Genomic DNA, 21691 nt, shown 5'->3' on the forward strand with positions numbered 1-21691 from the left:
ACCCCAAATATCAGTTTCAAGCCCCCCCCGCAGCGCTAAATGACAGTTCCAAGCCTCCCCCACCGCCCTTTTGAGACCCCTACCCCAAATACCATTTTCAAGTCTCCCCGCAGCCCTAAATGACAGTTTTAAGCCCCCCCACCCCATTTTGAGCTCCTGCTACCCCCCAAATATTGGTTTCAAGCCCCCCCACAGCCCTAAATGACAGTTTCAAGCCTCCCTGCCCCCTTTTGAGACCCCTACCCCTGAAATATCTGTTTAAAGCCCTGCCCCACAGCCCTAAATGACAGCTTCAAGCCCCCCCGAGACCCCTACCCCCAAATATCAGTTTCAAGCCCCCCCGCAGCCCTAAATGACAGTTTCAAGCCCCCCCAGCCCCCTTTTGAGACCCCTACCCCTGAAATATCAGTTTCAAGCCCTGCCCCGCAGCCCTAAATGACAGTTTTAACCCCCCCGCCCCATTTTGAGCTCCTGCTACCCCCCAAATGTCGGTTTCAAGCCCCCCCCGCAGCCCTAAATGACAGTTTCAAGGACCCCCCAGCCCCCTTTTGAGACCCCTACCCCTGAAACATCAGTTTCAAGCCCTGCCCTGCAGCCCTAAATGATAGTTTTAGCCCCCCGGCCCTGTTTTGAGCTCCTACTACCCTCCCCAAATATCGGTTTCAAGGCGCCCCAACCTCCACCGACGCCGGTTTCTCTCCCGTTTCCTCCAGATCCTCCCAAAACCGTCCGGGTCCTGCAGAGCCCGACGGGTCCGGTGGTGGCCGGGGGGGGTCCCGTACGACTCCGCTGCCAGGTGGGAGCTGCCGAACCCCCCCAGGTGACGATCGGGTGGTTCAAGAACGGGCAGGAGCTGCCCGTACCCACCCCCGACCTCCTCCTGCCGGGACCCCAACCCGCCGACGCCGCCGTCTACGCCTGCCAGGCCCGAAACGACGTGGGGGTCGCCCGCAGCCCCCCCGTCACCCTCGACGTCCGCTGTGAGTCGTACCCCAAAAATCCTCCCCCCCCCCCCCCGGGGGGGGAACCAGGGAGCTGGGTGAACCCCCCCCACACTCCCCCAGGACCCCCTTTTTCCCCCTTTTCTTTATGGGAAGCACCCAGGTATCTGGGACCCCCCCCCAAAACAGAGGACCCAGGTATCTGGGACCCCCCCCCCAAAAAAAGAGGACCCAGGTATCTGCCCCCCCCCCCCAAAAGAGGACCCAGGTATCTGGGACCCCCCCAAAAAAAAGAGGACCCAGGTATCTGGGACCCCCACCCAAAAACGAGGACCCAGGTATCTGGGCCCCCCCCACCCCAAAAAGGGGACCCAGGTATATGGCCCCCCTAAAAAAGAGGACCCAGGTATCTGGGACCCCCCCCAAAAAAGGGGACCCAGGTATCTGGGTGGCCCCCCACACCCCCAGGACCCCCTTTTTCCCCCTTTTCTTTATGGGAAGCACCCAGGTATCTGGGACCCCCCCCCAAAACAGAGGACCCAGGTATCTGGGACCCCCCCCCAAAAAAAGAGGACCCAGGTATCTGCCTCCCCCCCAAAAGAGGACCCAGGTATCTGGGACCCCCCCAAAAAAAAGACGACCCAGGTATCTGGGACCCCCACCCAAAACCGAGGACCCAGGTATCTGGGCCCCCCCCACCCCAAAAAGGGGACCCAGGTATATGGCCCCCCCTAAAAAAGAGGACCCAGGTATCTGGGACCCCCCCCAAAAAAGAGGACCCAGGTATCTGGGACCCCCCCCAAAAAAAGAGGACCCAGGTACCTGGCCCCCCCCCAAAAAGAGGACCCAGGTATCTGGGACCCCCCCAAAAAAAAGAGGACCCAGGTATCTGGGTGGCCCCCCCACATCCCCAGGACCCCCTTTTTTTTATGGGAAGCACCCAGGTATCTGGGACCCCCCCCAAAAAAGAGGACCCAGGTATCTGGGACCCCCCCCCCAAAAAGGGGACCCAGGTATCTGCCTCCCCCCCAAAAAGAGGACCCAGGTATCTGGGACCCCCCACAAAAAAGAGGACCCAGGTATCTGGGTGGCCGCCCCACATCCCCAGGACCCCCTTTTTTTTATGGGAAGCACCCAGGTATCTGGGACGCCCCCCAAAAAAAGAGGACCCAGGTATCTGGGACCCCCCCCACCCCAAAAAAAGGACCCAGGTATCTGGGCCCCCCCCACCCCAAAAATGGGACCCAGGCATCTGGGTGACCCTACTCCACACCCCCTTTATCCCCCTTTTCTCTTCTTTATGGGAAGCACCCAGGTATCTGGGACCCCCCCCACCCCAAAAAAGAGGACCCAGGTATCTGGCCCCCCCCTAAAAAAAGAGGACCCAGGTATCTGGGCCCCCCCCACCCCAAAAATGGGACCCAGGCATCTGGGTGACCCTACTCCACACCCCCTTTATCCCCCTTTTCTCTTCTTTATGGGAAGCACCCAGGTATCTGGGACCCCCCCCCCCCAAAAAAGAGGACCCAGGTATCTGGCCCCCCCCCCCCCCAAAAAGGGGGTCCCCAGGTATCGGGGTGCTGACGTTTGTGCCGCAGTCGGACCCCAGGGGGTCGAGCTGGTGCCGGACCCGAGCCGATGGGTGCAGGAGTCGACCAACGTCACCCTCCGGTGCCGCGCCGACGCTCGCCCCCCGCCCAGCGCCTTCGAGTGGTTTCGGGACGAAAGACCCCTCGGCCGGACCCTCAAAGGATTATGGGTGCTCCGGGCGGTGGAGACTCGCCTATCGGGGCGGTATCGCTGCCGCGTCACCAATGACATCGCCACCGTTGACTCCGATGATGTCATCATCACCGTTTACCGTAAGGGACTCCGGCGTTCGCGTCCCATTTTTTTGGGCGGCGTTTTGGCCCCATTGGGACCCAAGCGTCCGGGGGAGGTTGGGTGGGTGGGAGGGGACCCAGAGGTATTTGGGACTGGGGGGACCCAAAAATCTGGGTGTCCCCCTCTTCCTCTTGACCCCCCCCCCCCATAGACTCCACCGCCACCATCCTCCGAAGAACCTTCGTGGGTCTTGGCGCGGGGCTGAGCATCCTCTTGGCGTTGGGCACCCTTGGGTGCTTCCTCCGCCGACGGTGAGACGGGAATCCCAGTTTTTTGGGTGTCCGCCCCCCCCCCCAAACCTAAAGGACCCAAAATTCTGGGTAGGGTTGGGGGGGGACACCCAGGTGTCCCGGTTGTCCCCCTTAGGTGGCAGAGGCAGATGGCAGCCGATGAGGAACCCGTGGTAGAACCATCAGGGACCTTCTTCCTCTGCAATAAGAAGGTACGCCGTCCCACCCAACGATGTCTGGGTGTCCCCTGTCCCCCCCCAGATGTCTGGGTGTCGTCCCCCCCCCCCGGGATGTCTGGGTCCTCAAGGTGCTACTTGAGGGGTCACCCATCGTGCCGCAGCCCCAGGCTCCCGGGTCCCCCCGACCTCCTCGTGGCGCCGATGACACCGACACCATCAGTTACTCGTCGTTGCTGTCACCTCCTACATCTGGCTCTGTCCCCAGGTAACACCCCCCCCCCCCCCCCCCAATTTCTGAGGGCACCCAGGGACGTCGGGGCACCCTTGACCCTCCCTCTTTTCTCACTGTGTCCCCCCCCACCCCAGGCTGCGAGGGGACACCGTCGTCTACACTGTCCTCAAGAGGAACGATGGTGCTGCAAAGGTGCCTAAGTGCTCCGTGTCCCCCTTGATGTCCCCCTTGATGTCCACCATGTCCCCAATGTCCCCCATGTCCCCCTTGATGTCCCCCACATGCTCCATCTCCCCAATATCCTCAATGTCCCCCATGTCCCCCTTGATGTCCACCATGTCCCCAATGTCCCCAATGTCTCCCATGTCCCCCTTGATGTCCCCCACATGCTCCATCTCCTTGATAACCTCAATGTCCCCCTTCAAATCCACCGTGTCCCCAATGTCCCCCATGTGCTCCATCTCCCCAATAAACTCAATGTCCCCCATGTCCCCCTTGAGGTCCCCCATGTCCCCAGTGTCCCTCATGTCCCCCACACGCTCCATCTCCTTGATAACCTCAATGTCCCCCTTGAGGTCCATCACGTCCCCAATGGCCCCCTTGATGTCCCCCACATGCTCCATCTCCCCAATAACCTCAATGTCCCCCATGAGGTCCCCCATGTCCCCAATGTCCCCCTTGATGTCCACCATGTCCCCAATGTCTCCCACATGCTCCATCTCCTTGATAACTTCAATGTCCCCACTGAAGTCCACCATGTCCCCAATGTCCCCCATGTCCCACTTGATGTCCCCAATGTGCTCCATCTCCTTGATAACCTCAACGTCCCCCATGTCCCCAATGTCCCCCACGTGCTCCATCTCCCCGATATCCTCAATGTGCCCCATGTCCCCCTTGAGGTCCCCCATGTCCCCAATGTCCCCCATGACCCCCTTGATGTCCCCCATGTCCCCAATGTCCCCCATGTCCCCCTTGATGTCCACCATGTCCCCCATGTCCCCCTTGATGTCCCCCACGTGCTCCATCTCCTCGCTAACCTCAATGTCCCCCGGATCTCCAATAACCTCCATGTCCCTCACGTCCCCCTCGACGTCCCCCTCGACGTCCCCGTCCCCTGTCACAGCCACCCTCCATCCCCACAGGCCACCGAAGGTCCCGACTATGAGAACGTCCCACCTGGTCCCAGCACCAGAAATAGGGACAGGGATGAGGACAGGGACGGGACGTTGGTCTATGCTGCTCTGGCCCTGTCCTCCCCGGAGATGCAACAGGGACATGCCGGGGACGTTGGGGACACCGTTGAGTACGCCGCTCTGAGGCACTGAGACCTTGGGGACACCAAGATACGGGGAAGTAGCCACCACGGGGACATGGGGACACCATAAAATGTCCATGGGGACACCATAAAATGTCCATGGGGACACCATAAAACGTCCACAGGGACGTGAGGACTTGGCCACCACGGGGACACAGGAACGCGGCCACCGTGGTTCACAGGCAGATGGTGGCATTGAGGACATGGAGACACCAAGGACATGGTGGTGGCCACTTCAGGGTCAGGGTCCTGACCACCATGGGGGACATGCCACCACGGGGGACATGCCACAACCATGGCCACCACGGGGACACATCACCATGGAGGACGTGCCACCATGGAGGACGTGCCACCACGAGGGACATGCCAACATGGGGGACGTGCCACCACCACCACCACCACGGAGGACATGCCACAGCCATGGCCACCACCACCACCACTGGGACATGCCACCATGGAGAATGTGCCACCATGGAGGACGTGCCACCACGAGGGACATGCCACCACAAGGGACATGTCACAACCATGGCCACCACCACCACCACTGGGACATGCCACCACGGAGAATGTCCCACCATGGAGGACATGCCACCATGAGGGACATGCCACAACCATGGCCACCACCACCACCATCATGGAGGACATGTCACAACCATGGCCACCACCACCACCGGGACATGCCACCATGGAGGACGTGCCACCATGGAGGAACATGCCACCATGGGGGACATGCCACAACCATGGCCACCACCACCACGGAGGACATGTCACAACCATGGCCACCACCACCACCACCATGGAGGACATGTCACAACCATGGCCACCACCACCACCGGGACATGCCACCATGGAGGACGTGCCACCACGAGGACATGCCAACATGGGGGGCATGCCACTACGAGGGACATGCCACCACCACCACCACCACGGAGGACATGCCACCACCATGGCCACCACCACCACGGGGACATGCCACCATGGAGAACATGCCACCATGGAGGATGTGCCACCACGGGGGATGTGCCACCACGGGGGACATGCCACAACCATGGCCACCACCACCACGGAGGACATGTCACAACCATGGCCACCACCACCACCACCATGGAGGACATGTCACAACCATGGCCACCACCACCACCGGGACATGCCACCATGGAGGATGTGCCACCACAAGGACATGCCAACATGGGGGGCATGCCACTACGAGGGACATGCCACCACCACCGCCGCCACGGAGGACATGCCACCACCATGGCCACCACCACCATGGGGACATGCCACCATGGAGAACATGCCACCACGGGGGACGTGCCACCACGGGGGATGTGCCACCACGGGGGACGTGCCACCACGGGGGACATGCCACAACCATGGCCACCACCACCACGGAGGACATGTCACAACCATGGCCACCACCACCACCACCATGGAGGACATGTCACAACCATGGCCACCACCACCACCGGGACATGCCACCATGGAGGATGTGCCACCACAAGGACATGCCAACATGGGGGGCATGCCACTACGAGGGACATGCCACCACCACCACCGCCACGGAGGACATGCCACCACCATGGCCACCACCACCACCGGGACATGCCACCATGGAGGACGTGCCACCACGGGGGACGTGCCACCACGGGGGACATGCCACCACCATGGCCACCACCACCATGGGGACATGCCACCATGGAGAACATGCCACCACGGGGGACGTGCCACCATGGGGGACGTGCCACAACCACCCCCACCTTGAGGACACCAGGTTGATGGCCACCACCACCGTGGCAGACTTGCCAGGACATGGACAGTGATATGCCGCTGCCACCGAGAAAGCCACCGCCACCCCCCCCAATAAAATAATTAGGGTTAATTAATTGGCCCGGACGCTTGGGTTCTCTCCTGTTGCGACCGTTGTCCCCGGAGCTGGATGGGTGGGGGGGTTGGTTAGGATGGAACGGGGGGGCGTGGCCGTCCGGCCACTTGGGTCCCTTGGGTTGGGGGGGAGGAGTGGGAAGGCTGGGGGGGATTTATGGTCATCGGTCCCTCCCTGCCACCATCCGTCCGTCTGTCCGTCCGCCTGCTGCTACGGTAGGGCTCATCTTCTTCTTCTACCCCTGAACTTCACCCAACCCAAGGACCCACCCCCCCGGCCCCCACCTAAAGGTCCCACCACCAACCCAGGGACCCACCACCCACCTCAGGCCCCCTGGGAACGCCCTAAAGGTCCCACCTCCAACCCAAGGACCCCACCACCCACCTCAGGAACCCCTCAAAGACCTCACCTCCAATCTGAGGAACCCACCACCCACCCCAGGCCCCCTGGGAACCCCCTAAAGATCCCATCTCCAACCCAGGAAACCCACCACCCACCCCACCACCACGCTGGGAACCCCCCAGAGATCCCATCTCCAACCCGAGGACTCCACCACCCACCTCAGGAACCCCCAAAGACCCCACCTCCAACCCAGGACCCCACCACCCACCTCGGGAATCCCCCAAAGATCCCACCTCCAACCCAAGGACCCCACCACCCACCTCAGGAACCCCCCAAAGACCCCCCCTCCAACTCAAGGACCCCAGCACCCACCTCGGGAACCCCCCCCAAAGACCCCACCTCCAACCCAAGGACTCCAGCACCCACCTCGGGAACCCCCCAAAGACCCCACCTCCAACCCAGGGACCCACCACCCACCCCACTGAACCCTAGTAGATCCCAACCGCCATTGGCCAACTCAACTGAACCCTAGAAGATCCTGGCCACCATTGGCTGCCCCGTCTCAAGCTCTGGAAGACCCTGGCCACCATGTCATCCCCACCCTTTGCCATCAACCACCGCCTGTGTTTGGGGGTCTACGCGAGTGCCTTCACCTTGGGGTTGCCCCTCAACGTGGCAGCCCTGGTGGCCTTGGGGACAGTGGCCCGACGCCGGCGCCTGCTGCCCGCCGACATCCTCCTCCTCAACCTGACCATCGCCGACCTAGCGCTGGTGGCCTCCTTGCCCATCCGCATGGCCGAGGCGGCATGGGAAGCCACCTGGAAGCTTCCACCGGCCCTCTGCCCGCTCTTCGTCTTCCTCTTCTTCACCAGCATCTACCTCACCATCCTCTCCCTCACCGCCCTCAGCGTTGACCGCTACCTCAGCGCCGCCTTCCCCGTCCAATACCGCCGGCGCCGACGGGCAACCCACGCCGCCGCGGCCGCCGCCGGCTTCTGGGTGGCCGCTTTGGCCCACTGTAGCGTGGTCTACGTGGCCCAACCCGACGCGGCAGTCAACGGCACGGCGTGCTACACCCGTTTCGCCGGTCCTCAGCTGGCCGTGCTGCTGGCTCTCCGCCTGGAGATCTTCCTGGTGCTCTTCTGCCTACCCTTGGCCATCACCGCCTTCTGCTACGGCCGCTTGGTCTGCATCGTGGTCTCCCTCCCCACCGCGGCGCCGGGTAAGAGACAACGAGCGGTGGCCCTGGCGGCGGCCACGGCGGTGGCCTTCATCCTCTGCTTCGCCCCTTTCAACGTCTCCCACGTGGTGGGGTACCTACGGCGGGAGAACCCACCTTGGAGAGCCTACGCCGTGTTGCTCACCACCCTCAGCGCTTGCCTCGACCCTCTCATCTTCTGCTTCTCCTCTGCCACCCTAAGACAGGGTCTCTGGCAGGTTTGGGACACGGTGGGACTCGGTCGGCTCTGTGCCAGGCGCCGGCTGCCGGTGGGGCAAAGCGAGGGTCCGGCTGAGGTGACTGGACGTGGAGGATCTGGAGCATCTTCACATCAAGGGGTAGATGGTGCTGAGCCGGTGACACCTTGGGGGCTTCAGACCTGAAAGAGCCCAACGTGGGACGTGGTTTTGGGGGGGGGTTGTGGGATGTGTGGATGGCTTGGGGACGGTTTTGGGTGAGATGAGGAGGTGTTTGGTGGTTGGGGCAAGCTAAGCTGGAGCTTTATGAGCCATGAAAGGCTTCCTTGGGCTGGGTGGGTTGAGTTGGGTTCACCTGAAGCTTTGGGTTGAGTTGGGGTCTGCTGACACGTCGGGTTGAGGTGGGGTCTGCTGAGACGTCGGGTTGAGGTGGGGTCTGCCAAGACGTTGGGTTGAGGTGGGGTCTGCCAAGACGTTGGGTTGAGGTGGGGTCAACAGAGACGTCGGGTCGACGTGGGGTCTGCCGAGACGTCGGGTCGACGTGGGGTCTGCCGAGACGTCGGGTCGACGTGGGGTCTGCTGAGACGTTGGGTCGACGTGGGGTCAACAGAGATGTTGGGTTGACGTGGGGTCAACAGAGACATTGGGTTGAGTTGCTTCTCCTGCCCTCTTCCCCCTCATCATCCTCCAGTTCTGAGGTCACGGGCAGCGGCCAATGCATCTCTCCTGCATCTGGGTCCCTTCCAGGAGAGCCAATCGGGTGAAAGTAGGGGGTGGAGGGGGGGTGGAGACCTACATGCCTGAGTCTTCTCCTGGCTCTGGAGCCAAGTAGGTGAATGTAGGTTGACAGGGGTGGGAATCCGGGTGCCTGGATCCTCTCCAGTGCCCATTGGGTGAAGGAAGGTCATGGAGCGTGGGAACCTGGACTTCTGGGTCCTTCTCCTCCCATAATGCCCTGGGGCCGAGCCGCTGCCCCTTCCCTGGTGCTCCTTGTCCCCATTTCCAAGGAACTTGGGATTCCCTCGGGGAAAGCGGAGAGCAGCCGGATGCCTGGGTCTGTTCCCAGATGCCGGAATCCCTTGGGAAGACGAAGAAAGGATGTCTGGGTCCTTGGGTGCGGTGGGGGGAGGAAAAAAGACATCCCCCCCCCCCGCCCCGCGGGCATCTGGGTCCCCTGCGGACGTGTGCCCATGAACGTGGCTTTTGGCTGCGGTCAAAAAAAAAAAACCAAAATATAAAAACTTCCTCGATGTTATCGAAGCCACTTCCCCCTCCTCCCCCCATTACCAGAGGGACCCAGGCATCCGGGGAAAGAAGGGGGGGGTGGGTTTGGGAGGGTGAGGGGTGAGGGTGAGGGCACCCAGACATTTGGGACGGGCCCCCGGCGTTGGAGGCCACCCAAAATCCTGTTGGGATAATAAGGTACGTAGGGGGAATAAAGGGGGATGGGGGAGGTTGGGGTGCTGGGGGGGGAGCACACGGATGCCTGGGTCCTCACCTGAAGGTTTGGGTCCTTTGGGGGATTGGGGGGGGGGGGGGCGTGGATGTCTGGGTCCCCTCTGGGATTTTGGGAGGGGGACACGGTGGAGGGGGGGGTGTTGGTTGGATGGATGCCTGGGTCCTGTATGGTGGGGAGGCGGAGGCTATACTGGGAGGAATTGGGAAGGGGGAACCGGGGTGGTGTTGGGGAAGGGGGGGGGGGGCTGCCCCAGATGCCTGGGTGTGTCCCCCCCACACACACACCTTGGGTGGGGGGGGTGAATATATATTTCTAGGCATTGGACCAGATCCAACCCCCCCCCCCCCCAAAGGGACCCAGGTATCCGGGGGCTCCCCCACCCTCCCTCTAACGCTCCCAAGGGACCCCGTTTTTTGGGGGCTCCCTCTTCCCCCCCCAACCCAACACCCCCCCCCAGGGACCCAAGCGTCCGGGGACTCGGGCATCTGCCCCTCCCCACCCACCCCCCCTTCGCAGGAAACAACAATTAAACAAATAAGGGTGGCACCACCCAGTCTGGACAACTGGGTCCAGTTTGGGAGTGGGAGGCAGTGGTGGAAAGCCCGGACACCTGGGTCCCCTTTGGAGCAAGGTGAGACCACCACGGCCCCCCCCCCCCCCCCCCAGATGCCTGGGGTCCGTTTAGGTAGGTGGGTTGGAGTAGGGTGAGGACCACCTGGATGCCTGGGTCTTCTCCGTGTCCCCCTCTTGGTCCATTGTTTGGACCAGAAAAAGCCTCCTGAGATACTTGGGATCCTCCTGAGATACTTGGGTTCCTCCCGAGATACTTGGGTTCCTGCCCAAATAGGACCCACGGCACCCACCCAGGTCCTTTCCCCCCACCCAATCCTCTTACGGGTCCACGTATCTCCCCAGGGTTGTCCTCCAACCATGCTGGTCCTCACTATCTACATCCTGACCTTCTCCGTGGGCTTCCCGGCCAACGTCTTCACCTTCGCCACCCTCTTGGGCAAGGCCCGTCGGCGTGTCTCCCCCTCCGACATCCTCCTCCTCAACCTGACGGCCGCCGACCTTCTGCTCCTCCTCTTCCTCCCTTTCAAGATGGCAGAAGCTGCCGCCGGCATGACTTGGCCCTTACCGGCTGTCCTCTGCCCGGTGGCCAACTTCTGCTTCTACTCCAGCATCTATCTCAGCAGCCTCTTCTTGGCGGCCCTCAGCGTTGAGCGGTATCTCGGTGTCGTCTTCCCCCTCCAGTACAAGGACCGGAGAAGACCAGCGCGGGTGATGGCCGCCAGCGCTGTCCTCTGGCTCTTGGCCTGTTCCCATTGCTCCATCGTCTTCGTGGCCCAGTATCATGGCGGTGGGAACCAGACCCCGGCCAACAGGTCCACGGTTATGGGCTCCGATGGCTCCACAGTCAACGGGTTCAAGCTTGGGAGCTCCAAGATGTCCAACGCTGATGACTTCAACCTCAATGGCTTCAGCATCTCCAACCCTGATGGCTTCACCCACAGTAACTCTCAGATCTCCAGCCCCAACATCAGCAAGCCCAAGGTCTTCGATATCTCCAACTCCGGTGACTCCACGGACAATAACTTCATCCCCCACAGCTCCAAGAGCACCAACAGCGACATCTCCGCCCGCAGTGGCTCCAGGATCTCCAGCCCCACCGTCTCCACCTCCAAAATCTCCACCACCAAAGGCGCCAACATCCAGGACATCTCCGGCCCTACTGGTGTCTCCCAGACCTCCAACATCCCCGGTTCATCTGCTCCCAGCGTCCATGATCGCTCCACTACCGACAAAATCCAGAAGTGCTACGATGACTTCTCTGAGGACCAGCTGAGCTTTGTCCTCCCGCTACGCCTGGAGCTCTTCCTCGTCCTCTTCCTCCTGCCCTTCACCGTCACCATCTTCTGCTACATCAACTTCGTGCGAGCCCTCCTCGCCCGGCCAAATATCCCGCTGGAGAAGAAGCAACGAGCCGTGGGCTTGGCCGTGGCCACCATGGTCAACTTCGGGGTCTGCTTCGCGCCCTACAACCTCTCGCACGTGGTGGGCTTCGTGGAGAAACGGAGCCCGGACTGGAGGGTCTACGCTTTGCTCCTCACCAGCCTCAATGCCGCTCTAGACCCTCTCGTCTTCTACTTCTCCTCCACGGCGGTGCAGAGGGCCATGGCTGGGGTGGTGGTGGCCATGCAGGACAAGCTCCGGGTTGTGGTGGGTTGGTATTACTGGGCACGTTCTCCTGGGCCTTCCCAGAACGAGTCTGAGGGCTCGTTGACATGAAGCTTGTTGGGGGGACCGGGGGTGGGTGGGTGAATGGTCTCACCATGGGTGGGGGGTTGGATTTGGGGGGGTGGTCGGAAGGGCTTTGGCCAATGGTGGCGTTTCTAATGTCCTTAGGGTCGTGGCCGACTCGGCCCCATAGCATCAAGCAACACTGGGTCATAGGAACATCTCCAACAGCTGTAGGGCTATGGAGAACACGGACCCATGGTTCGGGGTGATGACATCATCCACCGGATCACGGCGTCATCTCCGACATCCGTGTGGCCACGGACAACTTGGACCCATAGTTTGAAGTTTATGGTCTCCATAGATCTGTGGGCCCCATAGGGCCAAGATGGATGTTGTTCATGGCCTCCATGGGTTGAGGGTCTCCATGAAGCCGAGGACTGTGTTGGTTGGTGGCCTCCGTGGGTCAATATTCTGCATCAGCTGATGTTCTGTGGGGGTTGATATCCCATGGGGGTCGATGTTTTCCGTGGCTTGATGGCCTCCATGGGATGGTGGCCTCCGTGGAGCCGAGGTCTGTGTTGGTTGGTGGCCTCCATGGGTCAATATCCCACGTCGGTTGACGTTCTGCATAGGTTGACATCCCGTGGGGGTCGATGTTCTCCGTGGCTTGATGGCCTCCATGGGGTGGTGGCCTCCATGGAGCCGAGGTCTGTGTTGGTTGGTGGCCTCCATGGCTCAATATTCTGCATCAGCTGATGTTCTGAGGGGGCTGATATCCCGCGGGGGTCGATGTTCTCCACGTCGGTTGACATTCTGCATGGGTTGACATCCCGTGGGGGTTGATGTTCTCCACGTCGGTTGACGTTCTGCATGGGTTGACATCCCGTGGGGGTTGATGTTCTCCACGTCGGTTGACGTTCTGCATGGGTTGACATCCCGTGGGGGTCGATGTTCTCCACATTGGTTGATGTTCTGCATGGGTTGACATCCCGTGGGGGTCGATGTTCTCCATGGCTTGATGGCCTCCATGGGGTGGTGGCCTCTATGGGGTGGTCCCCTCCTCTCCCTGCTGTTCCCCCAGAGAGCCCTACCCCAAACACGAGATATTTATTCAAGACTGTGGTCCACGAGTGGTCAATGCTGAAATGGGGGGGTGGGTGAAGGTCTGGACACCTGGGTCCAAGAGGAGAAGAGGGTGCGTCCCTCGGTGGGGTGGGGGGGGTGGGCACATCCTGATGGGGGGTGGGGGGATGGACATGCCCGGACCCCTGGGAGATGGTGGTGATGATGGTGGGGAGAAGAAGGTTCCTGAACGCCTGGGGGTGTCGTGTGTCGTCCCCCCACCACCCCAGATTTTTTTGGGGGTGGGGTAGGATGGTAGAACTCTACCCATGGTGCTCTAGCGCCATCTAGTGGCCTGGAAGTCTTCCGGCACCCATGGGTGGGTGGTCCCCCACCCAAGCCCCCCCCCCAGCCAAAATCTTGGGTCCCCTTGGCTAAAAGATCCCCCCCCTCCCCTTCCTCCCCCACCAAGGGGACCCAGGAGTCCGGGGTAATTTCCCTATAGGTCTCCCCATGCAAATGAGCATGCAAATGAGCATGCAAATGAGCCCAGGGAGAAGAAGGAGGAAGCTGTCTTAAGCCCAGCAGCATGGCTGGGTTCCCCTCCCCACCCTTAGGGGATATTTGGGGTGTCCTTGGGGGGTATGATTGTAATTAGGAGTAATTAACGCATAAGCTCAACCCTAGGTTTTATTTCACCAACGTGGGCGTTAATCACGCCATTAGCATAAACAAAAATGTAAGAATTTAAGAAATAAAAATAAACCAACAATAAAAACAATTTTTAAAACCCCAGACAAAAATACCCCCCCCAAAAATAAAAAATTAAAAAACCAGGAAATTAATTAAGTGTAATGAATGCATACAAGCTTCAGCTTCTATTTAATGAAGCTATCATTAATTACACCCAAGTAGCATGAGAAAATTAATTTCAAAATAAAATGAGAATACCGATTGAGTGTGATTAATGCATAAATTCAGCATAATTATTATTTAATAGATCACGGGCATTAATTACGTCCAAATGGTATTGAGGTAGTAATTAAAAAAGTAGACTTTAAGATAAATAGAATTAGAGTGCTCTTTGGATGTAATTAACGTATCACTCCAGCATAATTATGACTTAAAATACCACAGGCATTAATTACGCCCAGTCAGGACTAAACTAATAATTAAAAAAAAAGCAGAATTTAAGACAAATAAAGCTAGAATACTAATTAGGTTTAGCACTGCAGTTATGGTTTACCGTTAGGCTTGGGGTTAGGTTTATCCCCGATCACCAGCTGTAATGGTTTAGGGTTAGGGTTGAGGTTAGCGCTAGGCTTAGGTTTGGGGTTAGGGTTGAGTTAGGGTTTAGGGTTAATTTTGGGAGGTTAGGCTTCCTGTTTGGGTCACGCTAAGCGTTAACCTTAATTAAGGTTAAGGGTTGTGTTAGGCTTCGAGAGGGGTTTAGAGCGAGGAGTGGGTTGGGGGTTAGAGCAAGGGTCAGGTTTAGTTTGGTTTATGGTTGGGGTTAATGGTTAAGGTGTAAGTTAGCGCTTAGGAGAGGAGTTAGGGCGAGGATTTGGGTTAGTGCTAACGATACGAGTTAGGGCGAGGATTTGGGTTAGGGCTTAAGAATTAGGGCGAGGATTTGGGTTAGGGCTTAAGAATTAGGGCGAGGATTTGGGTTAGTGCTTATGATACTAGTTAGGGCGAGGATTTGGGTTAGGGCTTAAGAATTAGGGCGAGGATTTGGGTTAGGGCTTATGATACTAGTTAGGGCGAGGATTTGGGTTAGTGCTAACGATACGAGTTAGGGCGAGGATTTGGGTTAGGGCTTAAGAATTAGGGCGAGGGTTTGGGTTAGCACTTATGATACTAGTTAGGGTGAGGATTTGGGTTAGTGCTTACGAGTTAGGGCGAGGATTTGGGTTAGTGCTTAAGAATTAGGGCGAGGATTTGGGTTAGCGCTTCCAATACGAGTTAGGGCGAGGATTTGGGTTAGCTCAAGAATTAGAGCAAGAATTTGGGTTAGCGCTTACGATACGAGTTAGGGTGAGGATTTGGGTTATCGGTTAAGAATTAGGGCGAGGATTTGGGTTAGCACTTAAGAATTAGGGCAAGGATTTGGGTTAGGGCTTAAGAATTAGGGCGAGGATTTGGGTTAGTGCTTACAATACAAGTTAGGGCGAGGATTTGGGTTAGTGCTTATGATACTAGTTAGGGTGAGGATTTGGGTTAGGGCTTAAGAATTAGGGCGAGGATTTGGGTTAGTGTTTAAGAATTAGGGCGAGGATTTGGGTTAGCACTTATGATACTAGTTAGGGTGAGGATTTGGGTTAGTGCTTACGAGTTAGGACAAGGATTTGGGTTAGTGCTTAAGAATTAGGGTGAGGATTTGGGTTAGTGCTTACAATACGAGTTAGGGCGAGGATTTAGGTTATCGCTTAAGAACTAGGGCGAGGATTTGGGTTAGTGCTTATGATACTAGTTAGGGCGAGGATTTGGGTTAGTGCTTAAGAATTAGGGCGAGGATTTGGGTTAGCTCAAGAATTAGAGCAAGAATTTGGGTTAGTGCTTACAATACGAGTTAGGGCGAGGATTTAGGTTATCGCTTAAGAACTAGGGCGAGGATTTGGGTTAGTGCTTATGATACTAGTTAGGGCGAGTATTTGGGTTAGGGCTTAAGAATTAGGGCGAGGATTTGGGTTAGTGCTTACAATACGAGTTAGGGCGAGGATTTGGGTTAGTGCTTAAGAATTAGGGCGAGGATTTGGGTTAGTGCTTATGATACTAGTTAGGGCGAGGATTTGGGTTAGGGCTTAAGAATTAGGGTGAGGATTTGGGTTAGCACTTATGATACTAGTTAGGGCGAGGATTTGGGTTAGTGCTTATGATACTAGTTAGGGTGAGGATTTGGGTTAGTGCTTAAGATTTAGGGCGAGGATTTGGGTTAGTGCTAACGATATGAGTTAGGGCGAGGATTTGGGTTAGTGCTTAAGAATTAGGGCGAGGATTTGGGTTAGTGCTTATGATACGAGTTAGGGCGAGGATTTGGGTTAGTGCTTAAGAATTAGGGCAAGGATTTGGGTTAGTGCTAACGATACTAGTTAGGGCGAGGATTTGGGTTAGTGCTTAAGAATTAGGGCAAGGATTTGGGTTAGTGCTAACGATACTAGTTAGGGCGAGGATTTGGGTTAGGGCTTAAGAATTAGGGCGAGGATTTGGGTTAGTGCTTATGATACTAGTTAGGGCGAGGATTTGGGTTAGTGCTTGCAAGTTAGGGCGAGGATTTGGGTTAGCGCTTATGAGTTAGGACAAGGATTTGGGTTAGTGCTAACGATACGAGTTAGGGCGAGGATTTGGGTTATCGCTTAAGAACTAGGGCGAGGATTTGGGTTAGTGCTTATGATACTAGTTAGGGCGAGGATTTGGGTTAGTGCTTAATAATTAGGGCGAGGATTTGGGTTAGCTCAAGAATTAGAGCAAGAATTTGGGTTAGTGCTTACGATACAAGTTAGGGCGAGGATTTGGGTTATCGCTTAAGAATTAGGGCGAGGATTTGGGTTAGTGCTTATGATACTAGTTAGGGCGAGGATTTGGGTTAGTGCTTAAGAATTAGGGCAAGGATTTGGGTTAGTGGTAATGATACTAGTTAGGGCGAGGATTTGGGTTATCACTTAAGAATTAGGGCGAGGATTTGGGTTAGTGCTTATGATACAAGTTAGGGTGAGGATTTGGGTTAGGGCTTAGGAATTAGGGCGAGGATTTGGGTTAGTGTTTAAGAATTAGGGCGAGGATTTGGGTTAGCACTTATGATACTAGTTAGGGTGAGGATTTGGGTTAGTGATAACGATACGAGTTAGGGCGAGGATTTGGGTTAGTGCTTAAGAATTAGGGCGAGGATTTGGGTTAGCACTTATGATACTAGTTAGGGTGAGGATTTGGGTTAGTGCTTACGAGTTAGGACAAGGATTTGGGTTAGTGCTTAAGAATTAGGGTGAGGATTTGGGTTAGTGCTTACAATACGAGTTAGGGCGAGGATTTAGATTATGGCTTAAGAACTAGGGCGAGGATTTGGGTTAGTGCTTATGATACTAGTTAGGGCGAGTATTTGGGTTAGGGCTTAAGAATTAGGGCGAGGATTTGGGTTAGTGCTTACAATACGAGTTAGGGCGAGGATTTGGGTTAGTGCTTAAGAATTAGGGCGAGGATTTGGGTTAGCTCAAGAATTAGAGCAAGAATTTGGGTTAGCGCTTACGATACGAGTTAGGGCGAGGATTTGGGTTATCGCTTAAGAATTAGGGCGAGGATTTGGGTTAGTGCTTAAGAATTAGGGCGAGGATTTGGGTTAGTGCTTACAATACAAGTTAGGGCGAGGATTTGGGTTAGTGCTTATGATACTAGTTAGGGCGAGGATTTGGGTTAGTGCTTAAGAATTAGGGCGAGGATTTGGGTTAGTGCTTATGATACTAGTTAGGGTGAGGATTTGGGTTAGGGCTTAAGAATTAGGGCGAGGATTTGGGTTAGTGCTTATGATACTAGTTAGGGCGAGGATTTGGGTTAGTGCTAACGATACGAGTTAGGGCGAGGATTTGGGTTATCGCTTAAGAATTAGGGCGAGGATTTGGGTTAGCGCTTACGATACGAGTTAGGGTGAGGATTTGGGTTATCGCTTAAGAATTAGGGCGAGGATTTGGGTTAGTGCTTAAGAATTAGGGCGAGGATTTGGGTTAGTGCTTAAGAATTAGGGCGAGGATTTGGGTTAGTGCTTATGATACTAGTTAGGGCGAGGATTTGGGTTAGTGCTTAAGAATTAGGGCGAGGATTTGGGTTAGTGCTTATGATACTAGTTAGGGTGACGATTTGGGTTAGGGCTTAAGAATTAGGGCGAGGATTTGGGTTAGCACTCAAGAATTAGGGCGAGGATTTGGGTTAGTGCTTATGATACTAGTTAGGGCGAGGATTTGGGTTAGTGCTTATGATACTAGTTAGGGTGAGGATTTGGGTTAGTGCTTAAGAATTAGGGCGAGGATTTGGGTTAGTGCTAACGATATGAGTTAGGGCGAGGATTTGGGTTAGTGCTTAAGAATTAGGGCGAGGATTTGGGTTAGTGCTAACGATACTAGTTAGGGTGAGGATTTGGGTTAGGGCTTACAATACGAGTTAGGGCGAGGATTTGGGTTAGTGCTTATGATACTAGTTAGGGTGAGGATTTGGGTTAGTGCTTGCAAGTTAGGGCGAGGATTTGGGTTAGCGCTTACGAGTTAGGACAAGGTTTTGGGTTAGCGCTTAAGAATTAGGGCGAGGATTTGGGTTAGTGCTTATGATACTAGTTAGGGCGAGGATTTGGGTTATCACTTAAGAATTAGGGCGAGGATTTGGGTTAGTGCTTATGATACTAGTTAGGGCGAGGATTTGGGTTAGCGCTTAAGAATTAGGGCAAGGATTTGGGTTAGTGCTAACGATACGAGTTAGGGCGAGGATTTGGGTTAGTGCTTAAGAATTAGGGCGAGGATTTGGGTTAGCGCTTAAGAATTAGGGCGAGGATTTGGGTTAGCGCTTAAGAATTAGGGCGAGGATTTGGGTTAGTGCTTATGAGTTAGGGCGAGGATTTGGGTTAGCGCTTAAGAATTAGGGTGAGGATTTGGGTTAGTGCTAACGATACGAGTTAAGGCGAGGATTTGGGTTAGGACTTAAGAATTAGGGTGAGGAATTTTTTAGGGTGAGGGTTATTTGGGTTAGTGCTTACGATACGATTTAGGGCAAGAATTTGGGTTAGCGCTTAGGAGAGGAGTTAGGGCGAAGATTTGGGTTAGCACCGTTTCCCTCCAGCACATGAACACCTCCCTCTGCTCCCATCTCGCGCCGTTGGTGGCGGTCACCATGTCACGCACCTGCTTGTAGGGTTGGTCCATCTCCAATGTCTTGGGAAGAGAAGGTTATGGTGCCCGGCTCTTACCTCCAAAATTTGGAAGGATGCCTGCCTGGAGACCTCAAGCTCTTACCTCCAAAATTCGGAAGGACACCTGCCTGGAGCCCGCCTCGAACTCTTACCTCCAAACTTTGAAGGACATCCGCACGGAGCCCACCTCGAACTCTTACCTCCGAACCTTGGATGACAACTGCCTGGACACCTTCTCGAGCCCGAAGCTCCAATGGCGCCGGAGACCGCCCAAAGCTCTGGCACTGGGAAGGACCTCCAGCCAACGCTCCATGGACGAAGAAGACCTCCTCCAGCCAACGCTCCATGGATGAAGACATCCTCCAGCCAACGCTCCATGGATGAAGATGATGTTCTCCAGCCAACGCTCCATGGATGAAGATGATGTTCTCCAGCCAACGCTCCATGGATGAAGATGACGTTCTCCAGCCAACGCTCCATGGATGAAGAAGACCTCCTCCACCCAACGCTCCATGGACGAAGACCACCTCCTCCACCCAACGCTCCATGGATGAAGAAGACCTCCTCCACCCAACGCTCCATGGATGAAGACCTCCTCCACCCAACGCTCCATGGATGAAGACCTCCTCCACCCAACGCTCCATGGATGAAGATGATGTTCTCCAGCCAACGCTCCATGGATGAAGACCTCCTCCAGCCAACGCTCCATGGATGAAGACCTCCTCCAGCCAACGCTCCATGGATGAAGATGACGTTCTCCAGCCAACGATCCATGGACGAAGAAGACCTCCTCCACCCAACGCTCCATGGACAAAGACCACCTCCTCCACCCAACGCTCCATGGATGAAGAAGACCTCCTCCACCCAACGCTCCATGGACGAAGACCACCTCCTCCACCCAACGCTCCATGGATGAAGATGACGTTCTCCAGCCAACACTCCATGGACGAAGACCACCTCCTCCAGCCAACGCTCTAAGACCCCCACCAGGCAAAAAGCCTGAAGAGCCTTGACCCCCAAGAAGCCCGTTGCGGGGCATCCCCTATAGCTCCTATATGGGGGGGGTTCCTATAGGTGCCTTCTTATGGGGGTCCCCTATAGCTCCTGTATGAGGGGGGCCCTATGGCTGCCTTGGGGGGGGATCCCCTATAGCTGCCATATTGGGGGGGTCCCTATAGCTGCCCTATTGTGTGTAGGGGTCCCTATAGCTGCTGTATGGGGGGGTTCCTATAGCTGCCCTATTGTGGGGGGTCCCCTATAGCTCCTGTATTGGGGGGGGGTCCCTTATAGCTGCCATATTGGGGGCGATCCATATAGTTGCCCTATTGTGTGTGGGGGTCCCCTGTAGCTCCTGTATGGGGGGGGTCCCTATAGCTGCCCTATTGGGGGTTTCCCTATAGCTGCCCTATTGCAGAGGGGTCCCTATAGCTGCCATATTGTGTGTGGGGGTCGCTATAGCTGCCATATTGGGGGGGGGGTCGTCCCTATAGCTGCCCTATTGGGGGGAGATCCCTATAGCTGCCCTATTGTGGGGAGATCCCTATAGCTGCCATATTGGGGGGGGGTCCCCTATAGCTCCTGTATGGGGGGGTCCCCATAGCTGCCATATTGGGGGGGGGTCCCCTATAGCTGCCATATTGTGTGTGGGGGGGTCCCTGTAGCTGCTGTCTGGGGGTCCCTATAGCTGCCATATTGGGGGGGGTCCCCTATAGCTGCTGTATGGGGGTCCCTATAGCTGCCGTACAGGCCAGGGGTCCCCTATAGCCCCCATATGGGGGGGTGGAAGTCCCTTATAGCTGCCATATGGGGGGGCCGCCCCCCATTCCCCCCCCCCCGTTGCCATGGAGCCGGTCCTCCTCCTCCTCCTCCCCCGCCCTCCACGGCCCACTCCCGCCTCAAAATGGCGGCGCCCACCGCGGCCGCTCCGGCCCGCGCGCCCTTGCCGACTCTATGATCCGGCGGCCCGACCTTGCAGCGGCGGCAACCAATGGGAGGCGGGGCGACGCCGGGGCGGCGACCAATAGGAAAGCGTGTAGGGCAGGAAAGGGGCGGTAACCTTCTCCCCCCTTACTCCGTTCCCCCGCTAGGCCTCACCGGAAGAGGCGGGGAAAAGCGGAGGGGGCGGTGCCCCGTAGCCGCTTCCACCAATAGAAACAAGCGACGGGGCGGGAAGGGTGAGGCGAAGACCAATAGGGGCGAAGGGGGCGGGGCTAAAGCGCTCGCCGCGCTCTCCGGCCGCCGCAGCGTGAGTGCGGCGTGGGGGGGGGGGCAGGATCGCCCCCCCCCCCCCCCAAAATATGGGGCAGAATCGGGACCCCCAAGTGTGGGGCTGGACGGGGGGGGGCAGGATCGGGCCCTTCACGTTGGGGGGGGTGGGAGTCGATTTGGGGGGTGGGGGGGGCGATTTTTGGGGGGGGGTGATTTTAGGGGGGGGTGATTTTTTGGGGGGGGGTTGGTTTTGGGGAGGGGGGGTGGGTTTGGGGGGGGCAGCCCCCCCCCATAACCAATGGGAATTTTGCGGGGGGGGCCATACACATTTTTGGGGTGTGTCGTCCCCCCCGAGGGCTTTTTTTTTTTGGGGGGGGGGGGGGCTGTTTATGCTGACCCCCCCCTTTATTTCC

General features: G+C 56.9%; 4 protein-coding genes across 4 annotated transcripts in view; 2 read left to right on the forward strand and 2 right to left on the reverse strand.

Moving 5' to 3' along the window:
• Positions 1 to 10947, reverse strand: part of LOC138683105 (potassium-transporting ATPase alpha chain 1-like) — a 33855-nt gene extending 22908 nt beyond the window's left edge. Inside the window, exons 1-3 of the mRNA XM_069774628.1 lie at positions 10840 to 10947; positions 9064 to 9499; positions 7659 to 8603 (exon numbers count right to left, since the gene is read on the reverse strand). Of these exons, the coding sequence (XP_069630729.1) occupies positions 7659 to 7880 (222 nt within the window). The 5' untranslated portion in view covers positions 7881 to 8603; positions 9064 to 9499; positions 10840 to 10947. The remainder of the gene's footprint in view (positions 1 to 7658; positions 8604 to 9063; positions 9500 to 10839) is intronic.
• LOC138683167 (B-cell receptor CD22-like) lies at positions 602 to 3512 on the forward strand. Its single transcript, XM_069774693.1, has 5 exons — positions 602 to 987; positions 2367 to 2803; positions 2977 to 3076; positions 3192 to 3267; positions 3396 to 3512. The coding sequence occupies exons 1-5, from the start codon at positions 602 to 604 to the stop codon at positions 3501 to 3503; spliced, it is 1107 nt and encodes a 368-aa protein (XP_069630794.1). The 3' UTR covers positions 3504 to 3512.
• Positions 10492 to 12221, forward strand: FFAR2 (free fatty acid receptor 2). Its single transcript, XM_069774608.1, has one exon. It carries the CDS (start codon positions 10811 to 10813, stop codon positions 12167 to 12169), a length of 1359 nt encoding a protein of 452 aa, XP_069630709.1. The 5' UTR covers positions 10492 to 10810; the 3' UTR covers positions 12170 to 12221.
• A 132-nt stretch (positions 12222 to 12353) lies between these two features.
• On the reverse strand, positions 12354 to 20204 carry LOC138683084 (uncharacterized). The gene is made up of 2 exons (XM_069774609.1): positions 19271 to 20204; positions 12354 to 13208 (listed from the first exon to the last, which is right to left on the reverse strand). The coding sequence occupies exons 1-2, from the start codon at positions 19944 to 19946 to the stop codon at positions 12721 to 12723; spliced, it is 1164 nt and encodes a 387-aa protein (XP_069630710.1). The 5' UTR covers positions 19947 to 20204; the 3' UTR covers positions 12354 to 12720.
• Positions 20205 to 21691: the final 1487 nt, after the last annotated feature.

This window comes from Haliaeetus albicilla, chromosome 31 (assembly GCF_947461875.1).
Source record: "Haliaeetus albicilla chromosome 31, bHalAlb1.1, whole genome shotgun sequence".
NCBI classification, from domain to species: Eukaryota; Metazoa; Chordata; class Aves; order Accipitriformes; family Accipitridae; genus Haliaeetus; species Haliaeetus albicilla.